The sequence below is a fragment of the Theropithecus gelada genome, chromosome 2 (assembly GCF_003255815.1).
Source record: "Theropithecus gelada isolate Dixy chromosome 2, Tgel_1.0, whole genome shotgun sequence".
NCBI lineage: Eukaryota > Metazoa > Chordata > Mammalia > Primates > Cercopithecidae > Theropithecus > Theropithecus gelada.
This window is the reverse complement of record NC_037669.1, coordinates 55,322,620-55,344,062: the sequence shown is the minus strand read 5'-3', so window position 1 is coordinate 55,344,062 and position 21,443 is coordinate 55,322,620. Positions and strand designations below refer to the sequence as shown.

The following is a 21,443-nucleotide window of genomic DNA, read 5'->3' as shown; positions in this document are numbered from 1 at the left end:
CTTGGTACGTTACACGTGGCAGGAACCCCCCAGGCCCCAGCATCTGATTCCAGCTGGGTCCAGAGTGGGGAGGCAGGGAACTTCTAGGGTCTTTCTTGGAAACCCTCTCAGGTCCAAGTCTTGTGGAAATGAACACAAGGTTGGCAAACACATGGCGCTCAAGCGACCTTCTCCCCTCCTCCGAGGTCCAAGGCAGCTTCCCCCAGCATCCTGCAGGGCACTGCCCCTTCCCTGCGGTTCCAGGCCACGAGGAGGGGGCGCTGGACGAAGCTAGTCTGCACCAGCAACTAGTGCTGAGGGGAGCTGTCCAGGCCCCAGGGCAGGGAGGCTCCCCGGGCGAGATGGTTCTGCTGCCAGACCCATAGGGGAATGAGGGGTGTTCAAAACATACCAGGAGTCTCCCTCACCTGCTCCCTGCCAAGGGGAAGGGAGTCGCTCCCACAGTGGGAGGAGGGGGGATAAACTTCTCACCTGCCCCCCTAACACACACACACTCTCACACGCGCACACACGCACACACATTTCACTCATACACATACACTCATGCCTCGGCTCCAAGCACTGCCCACAGGTGCAGACCCTGGGCATATCGCAAGGCGAGAGGTGGGCCAGGAGGACAAAGAGGCTGGGACAGGATAACAAGGCCTAGGAGAGGGGACAGGGGTACCCTGTTCAGAGATGACCTGCAAGTTCAAGTTATGCAGAAAAGTATCAAAGAGACAAGACAGTCTCTGCCCTTGGTAGATGCCTGGGGTGTGGAGGGCATGAGAAGGGGCAGAAGGGGTAATGCATCCCCCAACTCCCCACCTCTGGGGTTCCCTCCATACCCCCCAACCCTGACAACAGGGCCAAGAAGTCTGTGCTGTACAAAACAGGCCAGGGTCAAGGGTCCAGTCATTGGTGAGACATCCCAGCAGAGAGGAGGCCTGGGCAAAACAGGCCAAGGCCAAGGGCTCAGTCGTCGGTGAGATGTTCCAGCAGAAAGGAAGAGGAGGCCAGGCCAGCCCGGGCTGAGCAGCTTCTAAGTTCCAACTGCCGAGGCCACTTGCCCCCTCCAGCTGCCTCCAGAGCCTGAAGGTCTTTTCTGACTCTGGGCTGATCAGGGAACCGGTCTGCAGCTGACAGCAAGGCCCTGTGCGGTCCCTCGGTGCAGCTCTCCCTCTTCGTGAGCTGGAAGCAGGCTGGAATGGGGCAGAGGAGGTCCCAGGGGAGACTGGTGGCACCTGGAGCTTTGTGGCAGATGTGGTGGAACCAACATCAGCCAAAAAAAAAAAAAAAGTAGGAAAGAGTCCAGCCCACCCTGGGGCAGTATCTAGAATAAATTTCTTGAGGAGGCAGGGACCAGAAGAGGTGTGGATACAGCCAGGCAGCAGCCCTCCAGACTGAGGGGGTCTGGGGAGCTGGAACTATAGCTCTGCTCTCCCTGGGGATCTGCAGGGACCTCCAGGCCAGTCTAGAGAGGAGAGGAGAAGCCCAAGGGCCTGGGTGGATGCAGGCTCCCTTAGGTCAAATTTAGGGAGGAGCAAGAATTAGACCCTCCCAAGGTCTGGAGGGCCTCTCCTCTCCCCCAGGCCACATCCAGGCTTTCCTCTCCTCAAAGCCTGGAGCTCGCAGGGTAGTCGGTGAGAAGTGAGTCTGAGATCAGGGTCTTCCCTCAGAGCTTGAATGGAGTGACGAGAGGGCAGGAGGCAGGACAAGCTGAGGTCAGGCCAATTCCTGGACTGTGATCCTGGCCTTTCAGGGTCCCTGTGAGTGAGCCACGGGGCAGGGAAGGACTCCCCATCCAGAGACATCACCCCCGGGCCGCAACACGGAGCTTACTGTAGAGCCCACAAAATCTAAGAGAGAGAGAGAGGGAGAGAGAATTAGAGAAATCAGAGGCTGCCTGGGCATTCGGGCTTTCCTGACACATTCCCCAGGGCAAAAGTGAGCAGAGGGGCCGGGCGCAGTGGTTCACGCCTGTAATCCCAGCACTTTGGGAGGCTGAGGTGGGTGGATCACTTGAGGTCAGGAGTTCAAGACCAGCCTGATCAACACGCAAAACCCTGTCTCTACCAAAAATAGAAAAAATTAGCCGGGCATAGTGGTGCATGCCTGTAATTCCAGCTACTAGGGAGGCTGAGGCAGGAGAATCGCTTGAACCCAGGAGGCAGAGATTGCAGTGAGCCAAAATTGCACCACTGCACTCCAGCTTGGGCAGAAAGTGTGAAACTCCATCTCAAAAACAAACAAACAAACAAACTAAAAAATGTCAGAGGGGCCAACTGTACAAGGGCTGAAATCCCAGCCTCACCTGACCAGCAGGATGGCCATGAGCAAGCCATTTAATGTCTCTGAGCCCCCATTTTCTCATCTGCAAAATGAGGATCATAGCTCACAGGGTAATTCCGAAGGGTCAAAAAGAGACAAATAATGACAGCCAAGGACTTGGCAGTGTTTGGTCATAGAATATGCTGGAAATGGAAGCTATTTATTTATTTATTTTTTCTTTGGTTCCAGAGGTCTTCTTTTAAAAAAAAAATTATATATTTCCTTTTAATAGAAACTGGGTTTTGTTACATCGCCCAGGCTGGGCTTGAACTTGTGGGCTCAAGCGATCCTCCTGCCTCAGCCTGTAGCTGGGAACACAGGTACGCGCCATGGCTCTTGGCTCGGAGGTCTTTGGGTTAAAACTAAAGTGGGAGGCTCACTCATCTTGAACTCCCAGTGAGGGATGGAGGTTCCCTGGACACTGAAGGGAGGAAAACTGGGGCTCCTTTACATCCATTTTTAACACTAAGTTGTTAAGGGGCTTTGGGAAGGGAGGAGAGGGACATTGAGGGGGCCCACTTCACGTCAGTCACATCCTCACACCCCTTCCTGATAAAGGCCAGATCTCAGTCTTAGTCTTGCATTTCTAGAAGCTGCCGCCAGAGGGCAGGCCTTGACTTCACACCAAGACCACAGAAATCCCGGGGTCTGAGGGACTACGTCAGTTATTTAGAACCTGCCTCTGAGTACAGGTTAGCAGGTCAGCTTCCCAGGAGAGCTCCCAAAGCCATGCAGGAAATCTCTGGCCTCACCAGGTTGAGACAGACAGCGTGACAAGGGGGAGAAGCTTGGGCTTTGGACTTGGACTTGGGTTCAGATTCTGCCTTCACCACTTAAGTGACTTTGGGCAAGTTACTGGAGCTCTGGAGTTCTCTAAACGTGGCCTTTTTTCTTTATTGTATTTTAATGCCACTTGATGTATATGAAAGTTTATATGCAATACACTAATTATAAAGCATACAATGTGCCAGGTAAGGTGGCTCACACCTGTAATCTCAGCACTTTGGGAGGCCAAGGCGGAAGGATTGCTTGAAGCCAGGAGTTCAAGACCAGCCTGGGCAACATGGGGAAACCTCGTCTCTACAAAAAATACAAAAATTAGTCAGGCGTGATGGCGCATGCCTGTAGTCCCAGCCACTCAGGAGGCTGAGGCAGGAGAATTGCTTAAGCCCAGGAGTTTGAGGCTACAGTGAACTATGATTACACCACTGCACTCCAGCCTGAGCAACAAAGTGAGACCCCCCTCCCCCAATCTCTTAAAAAAAATACAATAGTAAGCACTGATGAGCTCACCATTCAATAACTATAACTCAGCCAGGTGTGGTGGCTCATGCCTATAATCTCAACACTTTGGGAGGCTGAGGCAGGCAGATCACTTGAGGCCAGGAGTTCGAGACCAGCCTGGCCAACATGGTGAAACCCCATCTCTACTAAAAATACAACAGTTAGCCAGGTATGGTGGCACATGCCTGTAATCCCAGGTACTCAAGAGCAAGAGGCTGAGGCACGAGGATCACTTGAACCCGGGAGCTGGAGGTTGTAGCGAGCCCAAGACTCTGTCTCAAGACAAAAAAAAAAAAAAAAAAGAAAAAAAAAGGACTCTAACTCTACCAGTAATATGCATATACCTCCATGCTCCATCTCATATACTTCACTTCCTCCCCTTCCATCATAACCACAGATGACCGTCATCCTACCTTTCATATTTATTATTTCTTTGCTTTTTTAAGAAAAATACTGCCACAGCCGGGCGCGGTGGCTCACTCCTGTAATCCCAGCATTTTGCGAGGCTGAAGTGGGCAGATCATGAGGTCAGAAGATGGAGACCACCCTGGCTAACACGATGAAACCCCATCTCTACTAAAAATACAGAAAATTAGCCGGCCATGGTGGTGGGCGCCTGTAGTCCCAGCTACTCGGGAGGCTGAGGCAGGAGAATGGCGTGAACCTGGGAGGCAGAGCTTGCAGTGAGCTGAGATCGTGCCACTGCACTCCAGCCTGGGTGACAGAGTGAGACTTCGTCTCAAAAAAAAAAAAAAAAATACTGCCACAAGTACATGTGTGTTTAAACAATACATTGCTTAGTTTTGCTTAGTTTCGAGCTCAATAAATATATCACTCTGTCATCTTCTGGGACTTGTTTTTATTTCCCCTCTCTCAATATTATATTGCTGAGATACGTCCACTGTGGTACATATAACTGAAGTGTGACATTTTCACAGCTGTGAGCTGCTCTGTGATGTGAACATGCCACATGTATTTATCCGGCCTCCTGTCCATGGCCATTCGACTGTTTATAGTTGTTTGCTACAGTGAAGCTGCAGCCACCAGTGCCTTTGCATGCTTCTCATGGGTTTGTACCTGAGGTGGGTTTGCTGGGTCATAGGCAAATGATCAGATCTGAGGGAGAACATCAAATCATTTTAAAGGTGGTTGTACTGTCAGTCGGGTTTCTTTTTTTCTTTTCTTTCTTTCTTTCTTTTCTTTCTTTTTTTTTTTTTTCCGAGATAGCCTCTCTCCCTGTCATCCAGGCTGGAGTGCAGTGGCACAATCACAGCTCACTGCAGCCTCAACCTTCTCAGGCTCAGGTCATCCTCCCATCTCAGCCTCCTGAGTAGCTGGGACCACAGGTGCTCGCCACCACACCCAGCTAGTGTTTTGTATTTTTTTAGGGAGGGGATTTCACCATGTTGGCCAGGCTGCTCTTGAACTCCTGGGCTCAAGCGATCTACCTGCCTTGGCTTCCCGAAGTGCTGGGATTACAGGCGTGAGCCACCACGCCCAGCCAGGGTTTCCAATTCATGCAACCCTTTTACTCCTTTTATTTGAAATTATCCTGCCTCCCAGGAGCAGGCCTGGCTCCTGCCACTGCCCCCCAGCCCACAGCACACTTGCCTTTGTTCTCTGGCTTGAGCTCCTCCTGCAGCAGGTCTGTTTGCCGGTTGCCCAGCACAAAGGCGAGGAAGGAGAGGATGAGGGCGTTGAGGATGCCGATGATGGCCAGGATGTACGCCCAGCGCACTGAACAGTCCCCCAGGGAGTACTTCCCTGTCTTGGCCCCGCACATGTCCCGGATGGTCTCGGCGTCCCAGCCATCAGGAAAGATCATGCAGCCCAGGACGAGGCACAGAGCTGAGGGGCAGAGCACCGGGCCCACCACCACGGTCAGGAAGGAAGAGAAAAGATCATTACTCCCTAGTGTCCGCAGTCCGGGCCCCACCCTATTGCAGGCAAGTCAATCCAACCACGTGCTTGTTACCCACTTTCAGAGAGGGAGGAGGGCAGGGGCAGGGAAAAGAGAGAGAGAGAAAGAGGTCTAGGACGGGTAGCAGAAACTTTCTGGAACCTGCAACGCCCTCTCCCTGCCCCATCAGATCAACTCCAGGAAGCCTTCTGGGAATATGAGAACATAGCCACCCACAGCCACCTCCTTCAACTTCCCCTAGCATCGGGACCAACTCCCTCTCCCATCTCTCCCATCCTCATTATTATTTATTTATTTATTTTTTGAGGCGGAGTCTCGCTCTGTTGCCCAGGCTAGAGTGCAATGGCGCGATCTCTGCTTACTGTAACCTCCACCTCCCAGCTCAAGCAATTCTGCCTCAGCCTCCTAAGTAGCTGAAACTACAGGTGCCTCCCACCATGCCCGGCTCATTTTTATATTTTTAGTAGAGATGAGGTTTCACCATGTTGGCCAGTCTGGTCTCGAACTCCTGACCTCAAGTGATCTGCCACCTCAGCCTCCCAACGTGTTGGGATTATAGGAGTGAGCCACCATGCCCGCCCTCATTGTTATTTTTAAAATTCTTGTCCTTCACTCATCAAATGTTTATTGGGCACCGTTTTCCTTTTATTCACGATGCTGGAATACACTTTCATTCACGCAGTTGAGCACTTTGCTAAGAGCACAGACTATGAAGTGCCAATGATAGGACTTAGCCTAGTTCTTCCCCTAGCTTGGCTGTATGACCTTAGGGGATGCCACTGAACCTAGAACAGGCCTGTGTCAGTCAATACCACTGTACTTACCTCACAGGGTGATTAGGAGGATTAAATGAAGTAATGCATGTAAGACACTTAGCACAGTGCCAGGCACTCAGGTAGCATTTATCCAGGGCCTGCCATATGCCAGGCACTAGACCAGGCCTAGGGGGTAGGGAGACTTGGACTTTAGCTTCATGGAGCTTGCAACGTAGTGTGGGGAGAGGTACGTAATAGCAAAGCGATTAAGAAGGCTGGGTCTCAAATCCTGGCTCAGCTATTTTCTAGATGTGCCACATTGAGCAAGTTCCTTCACCTTTAAGCCTCAGTTTCCTCATATGTACAATGGGAATAATGATGGCACCCTCAAATGGTTGTAAAGATTATGAAAGGCAGCAAAATGTAAAGTATCTGGCACAGTAAGTTCTGGGTAAATCTTGGCTGTTATCAAAACCAGCTATGACGCCCAAAGTAATAATTACACAAATAAGAAAGTAATGTGGAGAGTTGGTTTCAGGTGAGGGGGACAAAGGCAAAGAGGAAGAGAAGGGGCAGGCTCAGAAGGGCCTTGGCAATGGTTCCCTAGCTAGCATCCACCTGCTTTGGATTTAGCAACCCACCTGTCCCAGTCCCAGCCCGGGTGGGCCCTTGGCCAGCACTTAGCCTAGTGGATGAGACCCACGCCTGAGCTAATGAGCACATTGAGTTCCTCTGTTAACACTGACTGGCTTGGAGAGTGGCAGCTGCTGCGTCACAGGGCAGTCAGAACCCCCGGATTCAGCAGGCCACTGTGAAGATGGGGTCTTCCCCTCCACCAGCTTTGTGTCACCAGCTTGATGGGGCCCTCGTACTGCCAGTCCTGCCAGCATTTGGGTTACTGTGTCTGAGACCCAAAGGTTCCATAGAGCTCTGTTTGGAACCGTGGGGACCCTGAGCCTGCACCAGGCCCACGGAATGCTTAGCCTGGGTTTTAGATGACAGCGATGCAAAGTGGGGGTAATGGTCAGCTCTGCCCACTGTCCACCTGGCCCATATAGTCCCCAGGGTGGGAAGGGGCCCTTGGCTGTGCCAGCTCCCTCCCACATCTGCTGTGGAGGGAATGCTCCCAGGCTCCAGCCTCTTCTGGCTTCCAACGGAGTGGGCCCTCCTCCCCATCGTGGCACTGCCAGATTCCAGCCAATCCTCCCCCTCTCCCCAACACGAGCTCCTCTTCCAAATGCAGGCTCCCCCCACAATACTGTGGTCGAACAGGCACTGCAGCAGGGCTCCTCCCCACACCAGTGCTCCTCCTCCAAATCAATTATCCAGTCCAGTGGAACTCATCACCTAAGGGCTGGGAAAAGAGTTCCAGCCAAGGGGAATGGCAAAAGCAAAGCCCTGTGATGGGAACAAGTTGGATGAGTTAACCAACTAGCAACTTTGAACAGGCCAGAGTTCAGGAGAAAGCCAGGGCTGGACATGCAAATTTGGGAACTGTGGGCACTTGTAGGTACTTAAATCCCGAGGACTGGACATGGTGGAAACCGAACAGAAGGCTTAGGACTGAGCCCTGGTGCTCCAGCATTAACAGGGCAGGAGGAGGAAGAGGGGCCTGTGGAGAAGGCCTGGCCATCATCTCTCCACATAGCGCTGCACTTTGCCAGACCCTCCGGGACCCTATCTGAAAGGAAAGGAGGGTCAAACACCAAGGAAGGGAATGGGGCAGGGCGAGGAGTGGTCTCAGCCCCAGTCCTTCCCCCGCCCTCGGAGTCCCCAGGGCCCTTTCCCAGGCTGGTGCGCTCCTGCCTCCCTATTCCCGGGCTCTAAATCGCCAGCAAGAGGCAGGAGTGGGAAAGAGTCAGAAGAGGTGGCAAACCCACACCGTCCCTTCGCCTCCTCTCTGACCGTCCACTCCCAAGGTGCCAGAGGCGCGGGTCCCGCAGCACTCGGTGGCTCCCGCCGGGAGCATCCTCGTCTCCATGGAAACCGCGTCTGCATCCTGGCGCTTCCAGCCGCGCCGCGCAGGCTCCTGCGGGCGGTCTTCCTCCCCTCCGCAACCTGAGCACTGAGGCCTCGGAGAGGTTTTCTTCCTTTTGCTTTGCGCCTGCACCTTCTTTCTGCCTGTCTCTCTCTTTCGTTCTGTGTCTCCATTCCTTTCTCTTCTCCGCCCTTTTCATCTTTCTTCGCATCTCTCTCTCTCTCTCTCTCTCTCTCTCTCTCTCTCTCTCTCTCTCTCTCTCTTTTCNTCTCTCTCTCTCTCTCTCTCTCTCTCTCTCTCTCTCTCTCTCTCTCTGGCTTGTCTGCTTTGAGCTCAAGTCTCAGTCTGGAGCCCCGCCCCGCCCGCTTTCCCCTTTATTTAGATCTCTCAGCATTTAACATTCATTGAACTCCCTCCTCCTCTCTATTTCTTTTCTCCCTTTTCTCCGTTCTCTATATCTATCCCCTCACCTTATCCTCTCTTTTTGCCTCTCGCCTCATAGATCCCACAAACACATTCCTGCATGCCCACTATGTGCCAAGCACTGTGCAGTGTGCCGGGGACAGCAGGCTTGGTGTCTGTCTTTAGGGTGGAGGCATGTGGGGAGGAATACAGCCAACAAGTCAACACACAAAAAGAAAAGTTACACATGTCAAGGTGTGCTTCAAAGGAAAAAGACTAGCAGCTGCCACCCACAATAACAGGGGTACTCAGAGATGGCTGGGGCACTCACACTGCAGGGTTTCAGATGGTGACTGTGGGGCCCCAGAGGCCACTCTGGGAATGCGAATATCAGCAGTCAAACAAATGAAAAGCCAATTAGATGGGTTTCCTTGCACCTGGGGGAAAGATAGAAAGGGACCAGTAGAGATAGCCTAGGCCAGAAAAGTGCCCAAGAAGGCCAACCATCAGGAGATAGAATGACTGCAGATAAGGCAGGGTTCAGCATTCCCATTTGCTGGATGAGGAAACTGAGGCCGAGGCTTTTGGATTCTAAGCTTAAGTCTCTTTTGGAATAATGAGCTGGCTGAAGAGCCAGCTGCTGCTAGGCACATACACAGGTGTAGGATGGCACAAGGTTTCTCAGCCTCAATACTTTTGACATTCAAGCTAGATGATTCTTCACGGTAGGGGCCAACCAACGCATTGTGGGATGCTTAGCTTCGTCCCTGGCCTCTGCCCACCAGATGCCAGGGGTACCACCAACCCCAGTCATACTGATTAAAAAATGTCAGTTGGGCATGGGTGGCTCATGCCTGTAGTCCAGCACTTTGGGGCAACATGGTGAAAATCTTTATCTACAAAAAAATACAAAAGTTAGCTGGGCATGGTGGCATGCACTTGTAGTCCCAACTCCTCAGGAGGCTGAGGTGGGAGCCGGAAGATCAAGGCTGCAGTGAGCCAAGATTGCACCACTGCACTACAGCCTAGGTAACAGAGTGAGACACGGTTTAAAAAAAAAAAAGTCCCCAGTGTAGGGGATTATCCCTGGCTCAAAACCACTGGTGTAGGGGCAGAGGCTCTAGGATGGGGTATCTCTATCCAGCTACCCCACAGTCCTACTGACTTTCTCTGCTCTGAGCAGCCAGGAGGTGTTATGACAAAATTAAGATGAACAATATTAATATTTGTAATATTGTGATAATATTGTTAAAAATAGTGTTGAGTGACCGGGCGTGATGGCTCATGCCTGTAATCCCAGCACTCTGGGAGGCCAAGGCAGGTAGATCACCTGAGGTCAGGAGTTCGAGACCAGCCTGGTCAACATGGTGAAACCCCATCTCTACTAAAAATACAAAAATTAGCTGGATGTGGTGGCGCATGCCTGTAATCCCAGCTACTCAGGAGGCTGAGGCAGGAGAATTGCTTGAATCCAGGAGGCGGAGGTTGCAGTGAGCCAAGATTGCACCACTGCACTCCAGCCTGGGTGACAGAGCAAGACTCCCTCTCAAAAATAAATAAATAAATAAATAAATAAATAAATAAATAAATAAATAAAGTGTTGAGTGCTTAACTACGTGCCAGGGTGCTAAGCTCCTGACATTCATTATCTCATTTAATCCTATTATTAATTTTAAAAATTCGGCCAGGCGTGGTGGCTCATGCCTGTAATTCCAGCACTTTGGGAGGCCGAGGTGGGCGGATCACGAGGTCAGGAGATCGAGACCATCCTGGCTAACACAGTGAAACCCCATCTCTACTAAAAATACAAAAAAATTAGCCAGGCATGGTGGTGGACGCCTGTAGTCCCAGCTACTCGGGAGGCTGAGGAAGGAGAATGCCGTGAACCCGGGAGGTGGAGCTTGCAGTGAGCCGAGATCGCACCACTGCACTCCAGCCTGGGCGACAGAGCAAGACTCTGTCTCAAAAAAAAAAAAATCCATGAGGTAGGAAAAAATACCACCCTCATTATACGTATGAGGAAACTGAGGCTCAGAGGCACCAACTGTCTTATCCAAGTGTCACATAGCTGATAAGTGACACCAAGTGTCACATAGCTGGTGAATGGGGGAATCTGTATTCAAGCACAGATAGTTCCTTACTGCATGTTTTTCTTTGAATAAACTCACTTTTTAACTTAGATACATTTACTTAAAAAGTAAATTTAAATTACTTTCAAAGAAAAGGAAACCAGGATCATTTGCCATAAATAGAAAAACACTGTAAATATAGGTGTAATGAAATCAAAACAATGTTCTTAGAATCTAGCTAGATACTTTTGCCTGCTGAGCGCTCTGAGCCTGAGGGCTGATTTCTCTTTGTTTAAAAGACCTATTAGTAAGTTTGAGAGGAGTTAAAGACACATTAGCTCCAAACTGAAACTTTCTCCTTAAAGTTATGGAAAAAATTGGAAATGGAACCATGTGCTTGCCACTGACTGCCCGGTGCATCTTGCATGTGTCCTGTGTTTGGGAAACACACCCGCTTTGTCCTGCCTCCACAGGAGGCTCGGCTCCATCCTTTACTTGGCGATTTTAGGCAGTCAGTTTCCCCCTCTGGGCCTCAGTTTCTTCCCCTATGGAATGAGGATCATGGCATTTGCCCAACCCATTTCAGAGCTTCTGTGAGAATCAAATGAGAGATGAGAAGTGGCGCGGCACTTTGGTAAGGGTGGAGTGTGAGCAGGTCGTGGTGACTCTTGGCAGAATGGGAAAAAAGTCCTGAACAAAGGGCTTTTTCTAGATATTCAAAAAATGTTAACAATGGCTGCCTCGGGAAGGAGGTAAGTTTATTTTTTTGCAATTTAACCATGACAGAAACAAATAGCTTGCTACAATTTCTATTCATCCCTTCTTCCTTAGTATTTAGAACCCTCAATTTTCAGCTAAGACCTTGACTGTGGAGAACAAACACTGCAATTTCCAACCTCCCTTTCAGCTAAATGTGACCATATAACTAAGTAAAATACATGTAGATGTGTTTTGTGGCATTAAGGAAACAACTTTATATAAACAGATTTATGAGGATGCTATCGGATACTCTTTGTCCCATTTTTCTTCATCCATCTCTCCATTCAGCTGCCTGGAATGCAGATGTGATGATCAGGAATCTAGCAGGCATTCTGACAATAAAGATAGGGGCCATACCCCAGGAGTGGTGAGCAGAAAGCAGAAAGTTGCTAATGACTTCAGGGGCTACCATACCAGCTCTGGAATGCCTCACTCAAGGGCATTTGTTTTATGTAAGATATAACCTTGGGTATTTTTTATTTTATTTTATTTTATTTTATTTTATTTTATTTTATTTTAGGGACAGGGTCTTGCTCTGTCACCAAGGCTGGAGTGCAGTGGTGGGATCATGGCTCACTGCACCCTTGAACTCCTGAGCTCAGGTGATCCTCCCACCTCAGCCCCACAAGTAGCTGGGACCACAGGCATTTCCCACCATGCCCAACTAATTAAAAAATTTTTTGGTAGAGACAGGGTCTTGCTATGTTGCCCAGGCTGGTCTCGAACTCCCAGCTTCAAATGATCCTTCCACCTTGGACTCCCAAAATGCCGGGATTACAGATGTGAATCACTGCACCCAGCCTTGGGTTATTAAATCGCAATTATTTTGGTTTTTCATTTCACATGCAGTCAAACCTAATCCTAACTGGCATAATGTTGTGTTCTTTTTGAATTTTGTATCAAGTGTATTTATTGGGAAAAATCATTTAACTGTGTGTCATTGGGCAAGTCCTGTCACCTCTTGGTGATACCTGCTTCTCAAGGCCACAAGGTAGACTGAGTGGTCACCATCATCGACTGTAATGGGAGGACATCTCCATTGGTTTTGGGGTGTGAGGGTGACACGTGCAATCTTGTAAATGTACTTACCCCTTGACTCAACTTTATCCTATGGCTATACCCTTGATTGTATACAAAGGATGAACACAAGGGTGTTCACCGCACCACCATCTATACCAAGGGACCAAAAACATGTCTACTAAGAGGCATCTGGCTATATAACTTATGGTGGTATCTATGCCATGGCATAGTATTAATCCCTTTGATTGAATGGGGTACAATTGTATATGTTGTCATGGAAAATCTTCTAAGATATATTAATAAATAAAAAGAAGGTCAGTAGCGGTGGCTCATGCCTGTAATCCCAGTACTTTGGGAGGCTGAGGTGGAAGGAGCACTTGAGCCCAGAAGTTCAAGACCAGCATAGCAAGAATCTTGTCTCCACAAAAGATTAAAAAATAAAGGCAGTCAAGGTACAGAAAACTGTATATAGTATAATACCATCAATTTTTAAATAGCCTTTTTTTAAGAGTATTTTTAAGTTCACAGCAAAATTGAGTAGAATATTCAAAGATTTCCCATCCAGTCCCTGACCCTACACATGCACAGCCTTCCTCACTATCGACATCCCCCACCAGGGTGGCATATTTGTTACAACAGATGAGCCAACATTGACACATTATTACCCAAAGATCATAGTTCACATTAAAGATTACTCCTGGTGTTGTACGTTCTATGGGTTTTGACAAATGTGTAATGACGTTTACGTACCATTATAGTATATCATACAGGGTATTTTCACTGCCCTAAAAAATCCTCTGTGCTCTGCCTATTCATCCCTTCCTCCTCCCAACCCTGGGCAACCACACTGATTGTTTCACTATCTCCATACTTTTGCCTTTTTCCAGAATGTCATGTAATTGTAATCATACAGTATGTAGGCTTTTCAGACTGGGACTCTTTCACTTAGTAATATGCATTTAAGGTCCCTCCGTATCTCCTCATGGCTTCATAGTTCATTTCTTTTCAGTGCTCAATAATATTCTATATTCTGGATGTGCCATAGTTTATTTATACATTCACCTACTGAAGAATATCTTGGTTGCTTCCAAATTTTGGCAATTATGAATAAAGCTAACGTACATATCTATGTAGAGGTTTTTGTGTAGACATGAGTTTTTTACGCCTTTGGGTAAATACCAAGGTGTATGATTGCTGGGTCATATGGTAAGAGTAAGTTTATTTTTAGAAGAAACTGCCAACCTGCCTTCCAAATGACTATACCATTTTGCATTCCCACCAGCAAGGAATGAGAGTTTCTGTTGCTCCACATCCTACCAGCATTTGGTGTCAGTGTTATGGATGTTGGCCATTCTAATAAGTATGTAGTATTATCTCATTGTTGTTTGAAATTGTATTTCCCAGATGCATATGATGTGGAACATCCTTTCATATGCTAACATGCCATCTGTATATCTTCCTTGGGGTGTCTGTTAAGGTCTTTTGCCCAATTTTTAATCAGGTTGTTTCTTTTCTCATTTTTGAGTTTTAAGAGTTCTTTTTAAATTTTTTTGAGATGGAGTCTTGCTCTGTTGCCCAGGCTGGATTTCATGGGTGCGACCTCAGCTAACTGCAACCTCTGCCTTCCAGGTTCAAGCAATTCTCCTGCCTAAGCCTCCCAAGTAACTGGGACTACAGACATGCTCCACCACACCTGGCTAATTTCTGTATTTTTAGTAGAGATGGGGTTTCACCCTGTTGGCCAGGCTGGTCTCGAACTTGACCACAGGTGATCTGACCGCTTTGGCCTCCCAAAGTGCTGGGATTACAGGCGTGAGTCACCACACTCAGCCTCAAGAGTTCTTTGTATATTTTAGATAACAGTCCTTTATCAGATATGTCTTTTTTTTTTTTTTTTTTTAAGAGGGAGTCTCCCTCTGTCACCCAGGCTGGAGTGCAGTGGGGAGATCTCGGCTCACTGCAACCTCTACCTCCTGGGTTCTAGCAGTTCTCTGCCTCAGCCTCCCACGTAACTGGGACTACAGGCACATGCCACCACGCCTGGCTAAGTTTTGTATTTTTAGTAAAGATGGGGTTTTGCCATGTTGGCCAGGCTAGTTTCAAACTCCTGGCCTCAAGTGATCCACCCACCTCAGCCTCCCAAAGTGCAAGGACTATAGGCGTGAGCCACGGCACCCGACCGATACGTCTTTTGCAAATATTTTCTCCCAGTATGTGACTTGTCTTTTCATTCTCTAGACTGTGTCTCTGACAACAGAACTTTTTAACTTTAATGAAGTCCAGCTTACCAACATTTTCTTTCATGAATTGGGCCTTCAGGGTTGTATCTAAAAAGTCATTGCCAAACCCAAGGTAATCTAGCTTTTTTCCCCCTATATTATTTTCTGTGAGTTTCATAGATTTCACATTAATGTCTGTGAAACATTTTGAAGAATGTAATGTCTATGTCCATATTATTATTATTATTATTATCATTTTGCATGTAGATATTCAGTTGTTCCAGCACCATTTGTTGAAGAGACTATCTCTTCTCCATTGTGTTGCCTTTGAAACTTTGTCAAAGATCAACTGACTATATTTATGTGGGTCTGTTTCTGGGCTCTCCATTCTGTCCTATCAATCAATTTGTCCGTTCTTTCACCAGTACCACACTGTCTTTTTTTTTTTTTTTTTTTCCCTTGAGATGGTGGAGTTTCGCTCTGTTGCCCAAGCTAGAGTACAGTGGTGCCCAGACTAGAGTACAGTGGCGCGATCTAGGCTCACTGCAACTCCTACCTCCCAGGTTCAAGTGATTCTCCTGCCTCAGTCTCCTGAGCAGTTGAGACTACAGGCACACACCACCAAGCCTGGCTAATTTTTGTAATTTTAGTAGAGAAGAGGTTTCACCATGTTGGCTAGGCTGGTCTCGAACTCCTGACCTCAGGTGATCCACCCACCTCGGCCTCTCAAAGTGCTGGGATTACAGGCGTGAGCCATTGCACCCAGCCACATACTGTCTTAATTACTGTAGCTTTATAGTAAGTCTTGAAGTGGGGGTAATATCAGTCCTCTGATTTTGTTCTCCTTGAATATTGTATGGCTATTCTGGGTCTTTTGCCTCTCCATACAAACTTTAAAATCAGTTTGCTGGCCGGGCGCGGTGGCTCAAGCCTGTAATCCCAGCACTTTGGGAGGCCGAGGCGGGTGGATCACAAGGTCAGGAGATCGAGACTATCCTGGCTAACATGGTGAAACCCCGTCTCTACTAAAAATACAAAAAAACCTAGCCGGGCGCGGTAGCGGGCGCCTGTAGTCCCAGCTACTCGGGAGGCTGAGGCGGGAGAATGGCGTGAACCCGGGGGGCGGAGCTTGCAGTGAGCCGAGCTCGCGCCACTGCACTCCAGCCTGGGAGGCACAGTGAGACTCCGTCTCAAAAAAAAAATAATAATAAAATAAAATCAGTTTGCTAATATGGACAGGATAACTTGCCAGGATTGTGATTGAGATTGCATTGAATCTAAAATCATGTTGGGAAGAACAAACATCCTGAAAATAATGAGTCTTCCTACCCATGAACATGGTATGTATTTCCCTTTATTTTAGCTCTCCTTCTATTTCTTTCATTAGAGTTTGATAATTTTTCTCATATAAATCTTGTACATATTTTATTAGATTTATACCTAAAGATTTCATTTTTGGGGTGGTAATTAGAATGATATTGTGTTTTTCATTTCATATCCACTTTGTCCAGTCTGAGAAACAGATAGAGACCCTGACTGTACAAAAAATGAAACAATTTAGCCAGGTGTAGTGACATGTTCCCAGCTACTCAGGAGGCTAAGGTGGGAAGATTGGTTGAGCCCAGGCCACAGTAAGCTATGATTGAGCCACTGAACTCCAGACTGGGCGACAGAGCTAGACTCTGTCTCAAAAAAGAAAAAAAAAAAAATCCACTTGTTCGTTTCTGGTACACAGGAATATGATTAACTTTTCTATATTGACCTTGTATTCTGCAATCTTGCTATAAGAGGTTGGGTTTTTTGTTGTTGTTGTTTGTTTGTTTTCTTTTGGTTGATTCTCTGGGATTTTCTACATAGATGATTATATCATCTACAAACAAAGATAGTTTTATGTCTTCCTTCCCAATCTGTATTCCTTTTATTTCCTTTTCTTGTCTTATTGAGTTAAGGACTTCCAGCACGATTTCAAAAAGCAGTGGTGAGGGGACACCCTTGCCTTCCTGCTGATCTTAGTGGGAAAACATCTAGTTTCTTACCATTAAATATAATGTCTGTTGTAGGTTTTTTTGTCAACTGGAGAAAGTTTCCCCCATTCCTAGTTCATTGAGAGTTTCTATTGTGAATAGGTGTTAAATTTCAACAAATGCTTTTTTTCTGTGACTACTGATAAAATCATGTGATTTTGCTTCCTTAGCCTGTTTATGTGATGGATTACATTAATTGTTTTTTAATGCTAAACCAGGTTGGCATACTTGGAATAAATACCAATTGGTCTAGGTGTACCATTCTTTTTATAGATTATTGATTTGACTTGCTAATATTTTGTTGATTATTTTGTATTTATGTTCATGAGAGATATTGGTCTACAGGTTTTTTTCCTTGTAATGTCTTTCTCTGGTTATAGTATTAGTGTAATGCTGGCCTCATAAAATGAGTTAGGAAGTTTTCTCTCTGTACCTATTTTCTGAAAGAGAATGTAGAGAATTCTTGTAATTTCTTCCTTTAATGTTTGGTAGAATTCACCAGTGAACCCATTAGGGCCTGGTGCTTTCTCTTTTGGAAGGTTATTGATTACTAATTCAATTTCTTCAATAGATATAGGTTTATTTATATTACCTATTTCTTCTTGTGTGAGTTTTAGAAGATTGTCTTTCTAGGAATTGGTCCATTTCATCTAGGTTATCAAATTTGTATTCATAGAGTTGTTTAAAAAAACATTTCTTTATTATCCTTTTTACGTCCACAAGATCTGTAGTGATATTTCTTTGTTCATTTCCCTTTTTTTTTTTTTTCTTTGAAACAGAGTCTCACTCTGTCACCTAGGCTGGAGTGCAATGGCTCACTGCAACCTCCACCTCTTGGGTTCAAGTGATTCTCATATCTCAGCCTCCCAAGTAGCTGGGATTACAGGCATGCACCACCACTTTGGTTAATTTTTGTTTGTTTGTTTATTTATTTATTTATAGACAGAGTCTCTTTCTCTGTTGCCCAAGCTGGAGTTCAGTGGCACAATGTCAGCTCACTACAACCTCTGCCTCTTGGGTTCAAGCAATTCTTGTGCCTTAGCCTCCTGAGTAGTTGGGATCACAGGTGCATGCCACCTTGCCCATCTAAATTTTTGTATTTTTAGTGGAGATGGGGCTTCTCCATGTTGCACAGGCTAGTCTTGAACTCCTGACCTCAGGCAATCCACCCGCCTCAGCCTCCCACAGTGCTGGGATTACAGGCGTGAGCCACTGTGCCCAACCTAATTTTTATATTTTTAGTAGAGATGAGGTTTCACCATATTGGCCAGGCTGATCTCCAACTCCTGACCTTAGGTGATTCACTCGCCTCAGCCTCCCAAAGTACTGGAATTACAGGCATGAGCCACCGTACCTGGCCTCTTTGTTCATTTCTGATATTACAAATTTGAGTTTCTCTCTCTTTCTCTCATAGTTAACCTGGGTAGAGGACTATTGCTTTTGTTGATCTTTTCAAAAAAGTAACTTTTGGTTTTGTCGATTTTCTTTATTGATTTCTTGTTTTCAATTCAACTGATGCTCTAACTTTTGTTTCTCTTCTTTCTCTCTCGTTCTTTCTCTCTTTTTTTGAGATAGAATCTTGCTTCATCAGCAGGTTGTAGTGCAGTGGCACAATCATGGCTTACTGCAGCTTCAGACTCCTGGGCTCAAGCAATCCTTCCACCTCATCCTTCTGAGCAGTTGGGACCACAGGCATGGGCCACCATGCCTGGCTAATTTTTTTCTTTAAAGATGAGGTCTCCCTATGGTGCCCAGGTTGGCCTCAATTCCTCAGCTCAAGGAATCCTTCTGCCTCAGCCTAAGTATAAGCTGGCTCACACTTGTAACCCCTGCACTTTGAGAGGCTGAGGCAGAAAGATCACTTGAGCCTAGGAGTTTGACACAAGCCTGGGCAACATAGTGTGACTCCGTCACTAATTTAAATAAATAAATAAATAAATAAAATATTTTAAACTTTATCTTGAGTTTTTGTTGTTGTTGTTGTTGTTGTTTTGTTTTTGGTTTGTTTGTTTGTTTTGAGATGAAGTCTTGCTCTGTCACCCAGGCTGGAGGGCAGTGGTGCAATCTCGGTTCGCTACAACCTCTGCTTCCCAAGTTCAAGCAATTCTCCTGTCTCAGCCTCCCAAGTAGCTGGGATTACAGGCATGTGCCACCACACCCAGCTAATTTTTGTATTTTTAGTAGAGGCGGGGTTTCACCACGTTAGCCAGACTTGTCTTGAACTCCTGATCCGCCTGCCTCGGCCTCTCAAAGTGCTGAAATTACAGGGGTGCGCCACCATGCCCGGCCTCTATCTTGAGACTTCTTATTTGATCCATGTGTTATTGAGAAGTGTGTTGTTTAATCTCCAAGTATTCTGGTATTTTCCAGCTATCTTTCTGTTATTGATTTATATTTTAACTCCAATGTGTTCGGAAAGCAGATATTGTAAAATTTCTGGTTCTTACATTTGTTAAGGTGTGTTTTTTGGTCCAGAATGTGATCTGTCTTGGTGAATGTCCCATGTGAACTCGAGAAGAATGTGTATCCTGCTGTTGTCAAATGAAGTAGTTTACAGATATCCATTATATGCATTTAATTAATGGTGTTGTTAAGTTCAACTATGTCCTTACTGATTTTTCTGCCTGGATTTTTCCATTTCTGATAAAGAGGTCTTGAAGTCTCCAACTACAAGAGTGGATGCATCTATTTCTCTTTGCATTTCTATCAGTTTGCCTCAAGTATTTTGGTGCTCTGTTGTTAGGCACATGCATGTTAAGGATCATTGTGTCTTATCTTTTGGTAGTGACTCTCTTTACCCTTGATAACTTTCTTTGCCATTAAGTTTGCTTTGTCTTAAATTAACATAGTTATTCTCACTTCCTTGTCCTTCTTCTTCTTCTTCTTCTTTTTTTTTTTTTTGACAGTCTTGCTCTGTTGCCCAGGCTGGAGTGCAGTGGCACGATCATAGCTCACTGCAGCCTTGACTTCCTGGGGTCAAGTGATCCTCCCACTTCAGCCTCCTGAGTAGCTGGGACTACAGGTGTACACCACCATGCTTGGCTAATTTTTTTTCCACTTCTTTTTTTTTTTTTTTTTTTAAGACAGAGTCTCGCTCTGTCACCCAGGCTAAAGTGCAGTGGCATGATCTCGGCTCACTGCAAGCTCCGCCTCCCAGGTTCACGCCATTCTCCAGCCTCAGCCTCCCAAGTAGCTGGGACCACAGGTGCCCGCCACCACGTCTGGCTAATTTTTTTGTATTTTTTGAGTAGAGACAGGTTTTCACCGTGTTAGCCAGGATGGTCTCGATGTCCTGACCTCGTGTGCTCAGGACCCACCTCGGTCTCCCAAAGTGCTGGGATTACAGGCGTGAGCCACCACGCCCAGCCTCCACTTTTTTTTAAAATTAGTATTAATATGGTATATCTTTCTCCATTTATTTACTTTTTTTTGTTTTTTTTTTTTTGTTTTTTTTTTTTTTGAGGCGGAGTCTTCACTGTCCCCCAGGCTGGAGTGCAGTGGCACCATCTCGGCTCACTGCAAGCTCCGCCTCCCGGGTTCGCGCCATTCTCCTGCCTCAGCCTCCCGAGTAGCTGGGACTACAGGCGCCGCCACCGCGCCCGGCTAATTTTTTGTATTTTAGTAGAGACAGGGTTTCACCTTGTTAGCCAGGATGGTCTCAATCTCCTGACCTCGTGATCCGCCCGCCTCGGCCTCCCAAAGTGCAGGGATTACAGGCGTGAGCCACCGCGCCCGGCCCATTTATTTACTTTTAATCAATATGTATCTTTATATTTAAATGGGTTTCTTAAGAGACAACATATAACTGAGTCTTTTAAAAAATCCATCCTGAGCCGGGCGCGGTGGCTCACGCCTGTAATCCCAGCACTTTGGGAGGCCGAGGCGGGCGGATCACAAGGTCAGGAGATCGAGACCACGGTGAAACCCCGTCGCTACTAAAAATACAAAAAAATTAGCCGGGCGCGGTGGCGGGCGCCTGTAGTCCCAGCTACTCAGGAGGCTGAGGCAGGAGAATGGCATGAACCCAAGAAGCGGAGCTTGCAGTGAGCCGAGATCGCACCACTGCACTCCAGCCTGGGCAACAGAGCGAGACTCCGTCTCAAAAAAAAAAAAAAAAATCCATCCTGATAATCTCTGTCTTAATTGGTGCATTTAGACCATTATATTCAAAATGATTATTGATATAGGTGGATTAACATCTACCATATTTGTTACTATTTTTATTTGTTGCCCTATCTCTTTTTTATTTTCTACTATTTTCCTGTCTTTTGTGGTTTCAATTGAACATTTTAAATGATTCCATTTTTCTCTCTTTTCTTAGAAAATCAGTTATACTTAAAATTTTTTTAAGTAATTGTCCTAAAGTTTGCAACATACATTTCCAACTAATGTAAGTTAATTTTCAAATAGACTATACCACTTCACAGGCAGTACAAGTACCTTATTATTATTATTATTATTTTAGTAGAGACAGGGTTTCACCATGTTGGCCAGGATGGTCTCAATCTCTTGACCTTGTGATCTGCCCTCCTCGGCCCCGCAAAGTGCTGGGATTACAGACAGCGGCTTGAGCCACCACGCCCGACCAACACATACCTTATAATAAGAGAATAATCCTATGTATGACTATTATCATTCATTCACTTTAAGCATAAATAAGCGTGTGTGTGTGTGTGTGTGTGTATAAGTGAAAACATTGTTG

General features: G+C 46.6%; 1 protein-coding gene across 1 annotated transcript in view; it reads right to left on the bottom strand.

Moving 5' to 3' along the window:
- Positions 1–1,312: 1,312 nt before the first annotated feature.
- The window catches only part of LHFPL4 (LHFPL tetraspan subfamily member 4), a 51,221-nt gene continuing 31,090 nt past the window's right edge, over positions 1,313–21,443 (bottom strand). The window contains exons 3-4 of the mRNA XM_025375887.1: positions 5,206–5,442; positions 1,313–1,838 (exon numbers count right to left, since the gene is read on the bottom strand). Coding sequence (XP_025231672.1) covers positions 1,738–1,838; positions 5,206–5,442 — 338 coding nt within the window. The 3' untranslated portion in view covers positions 1,313–1,737. The remainder of the gene's footprint in view (positions 1,839–5,205; positions 5,443–21,443) is intronic.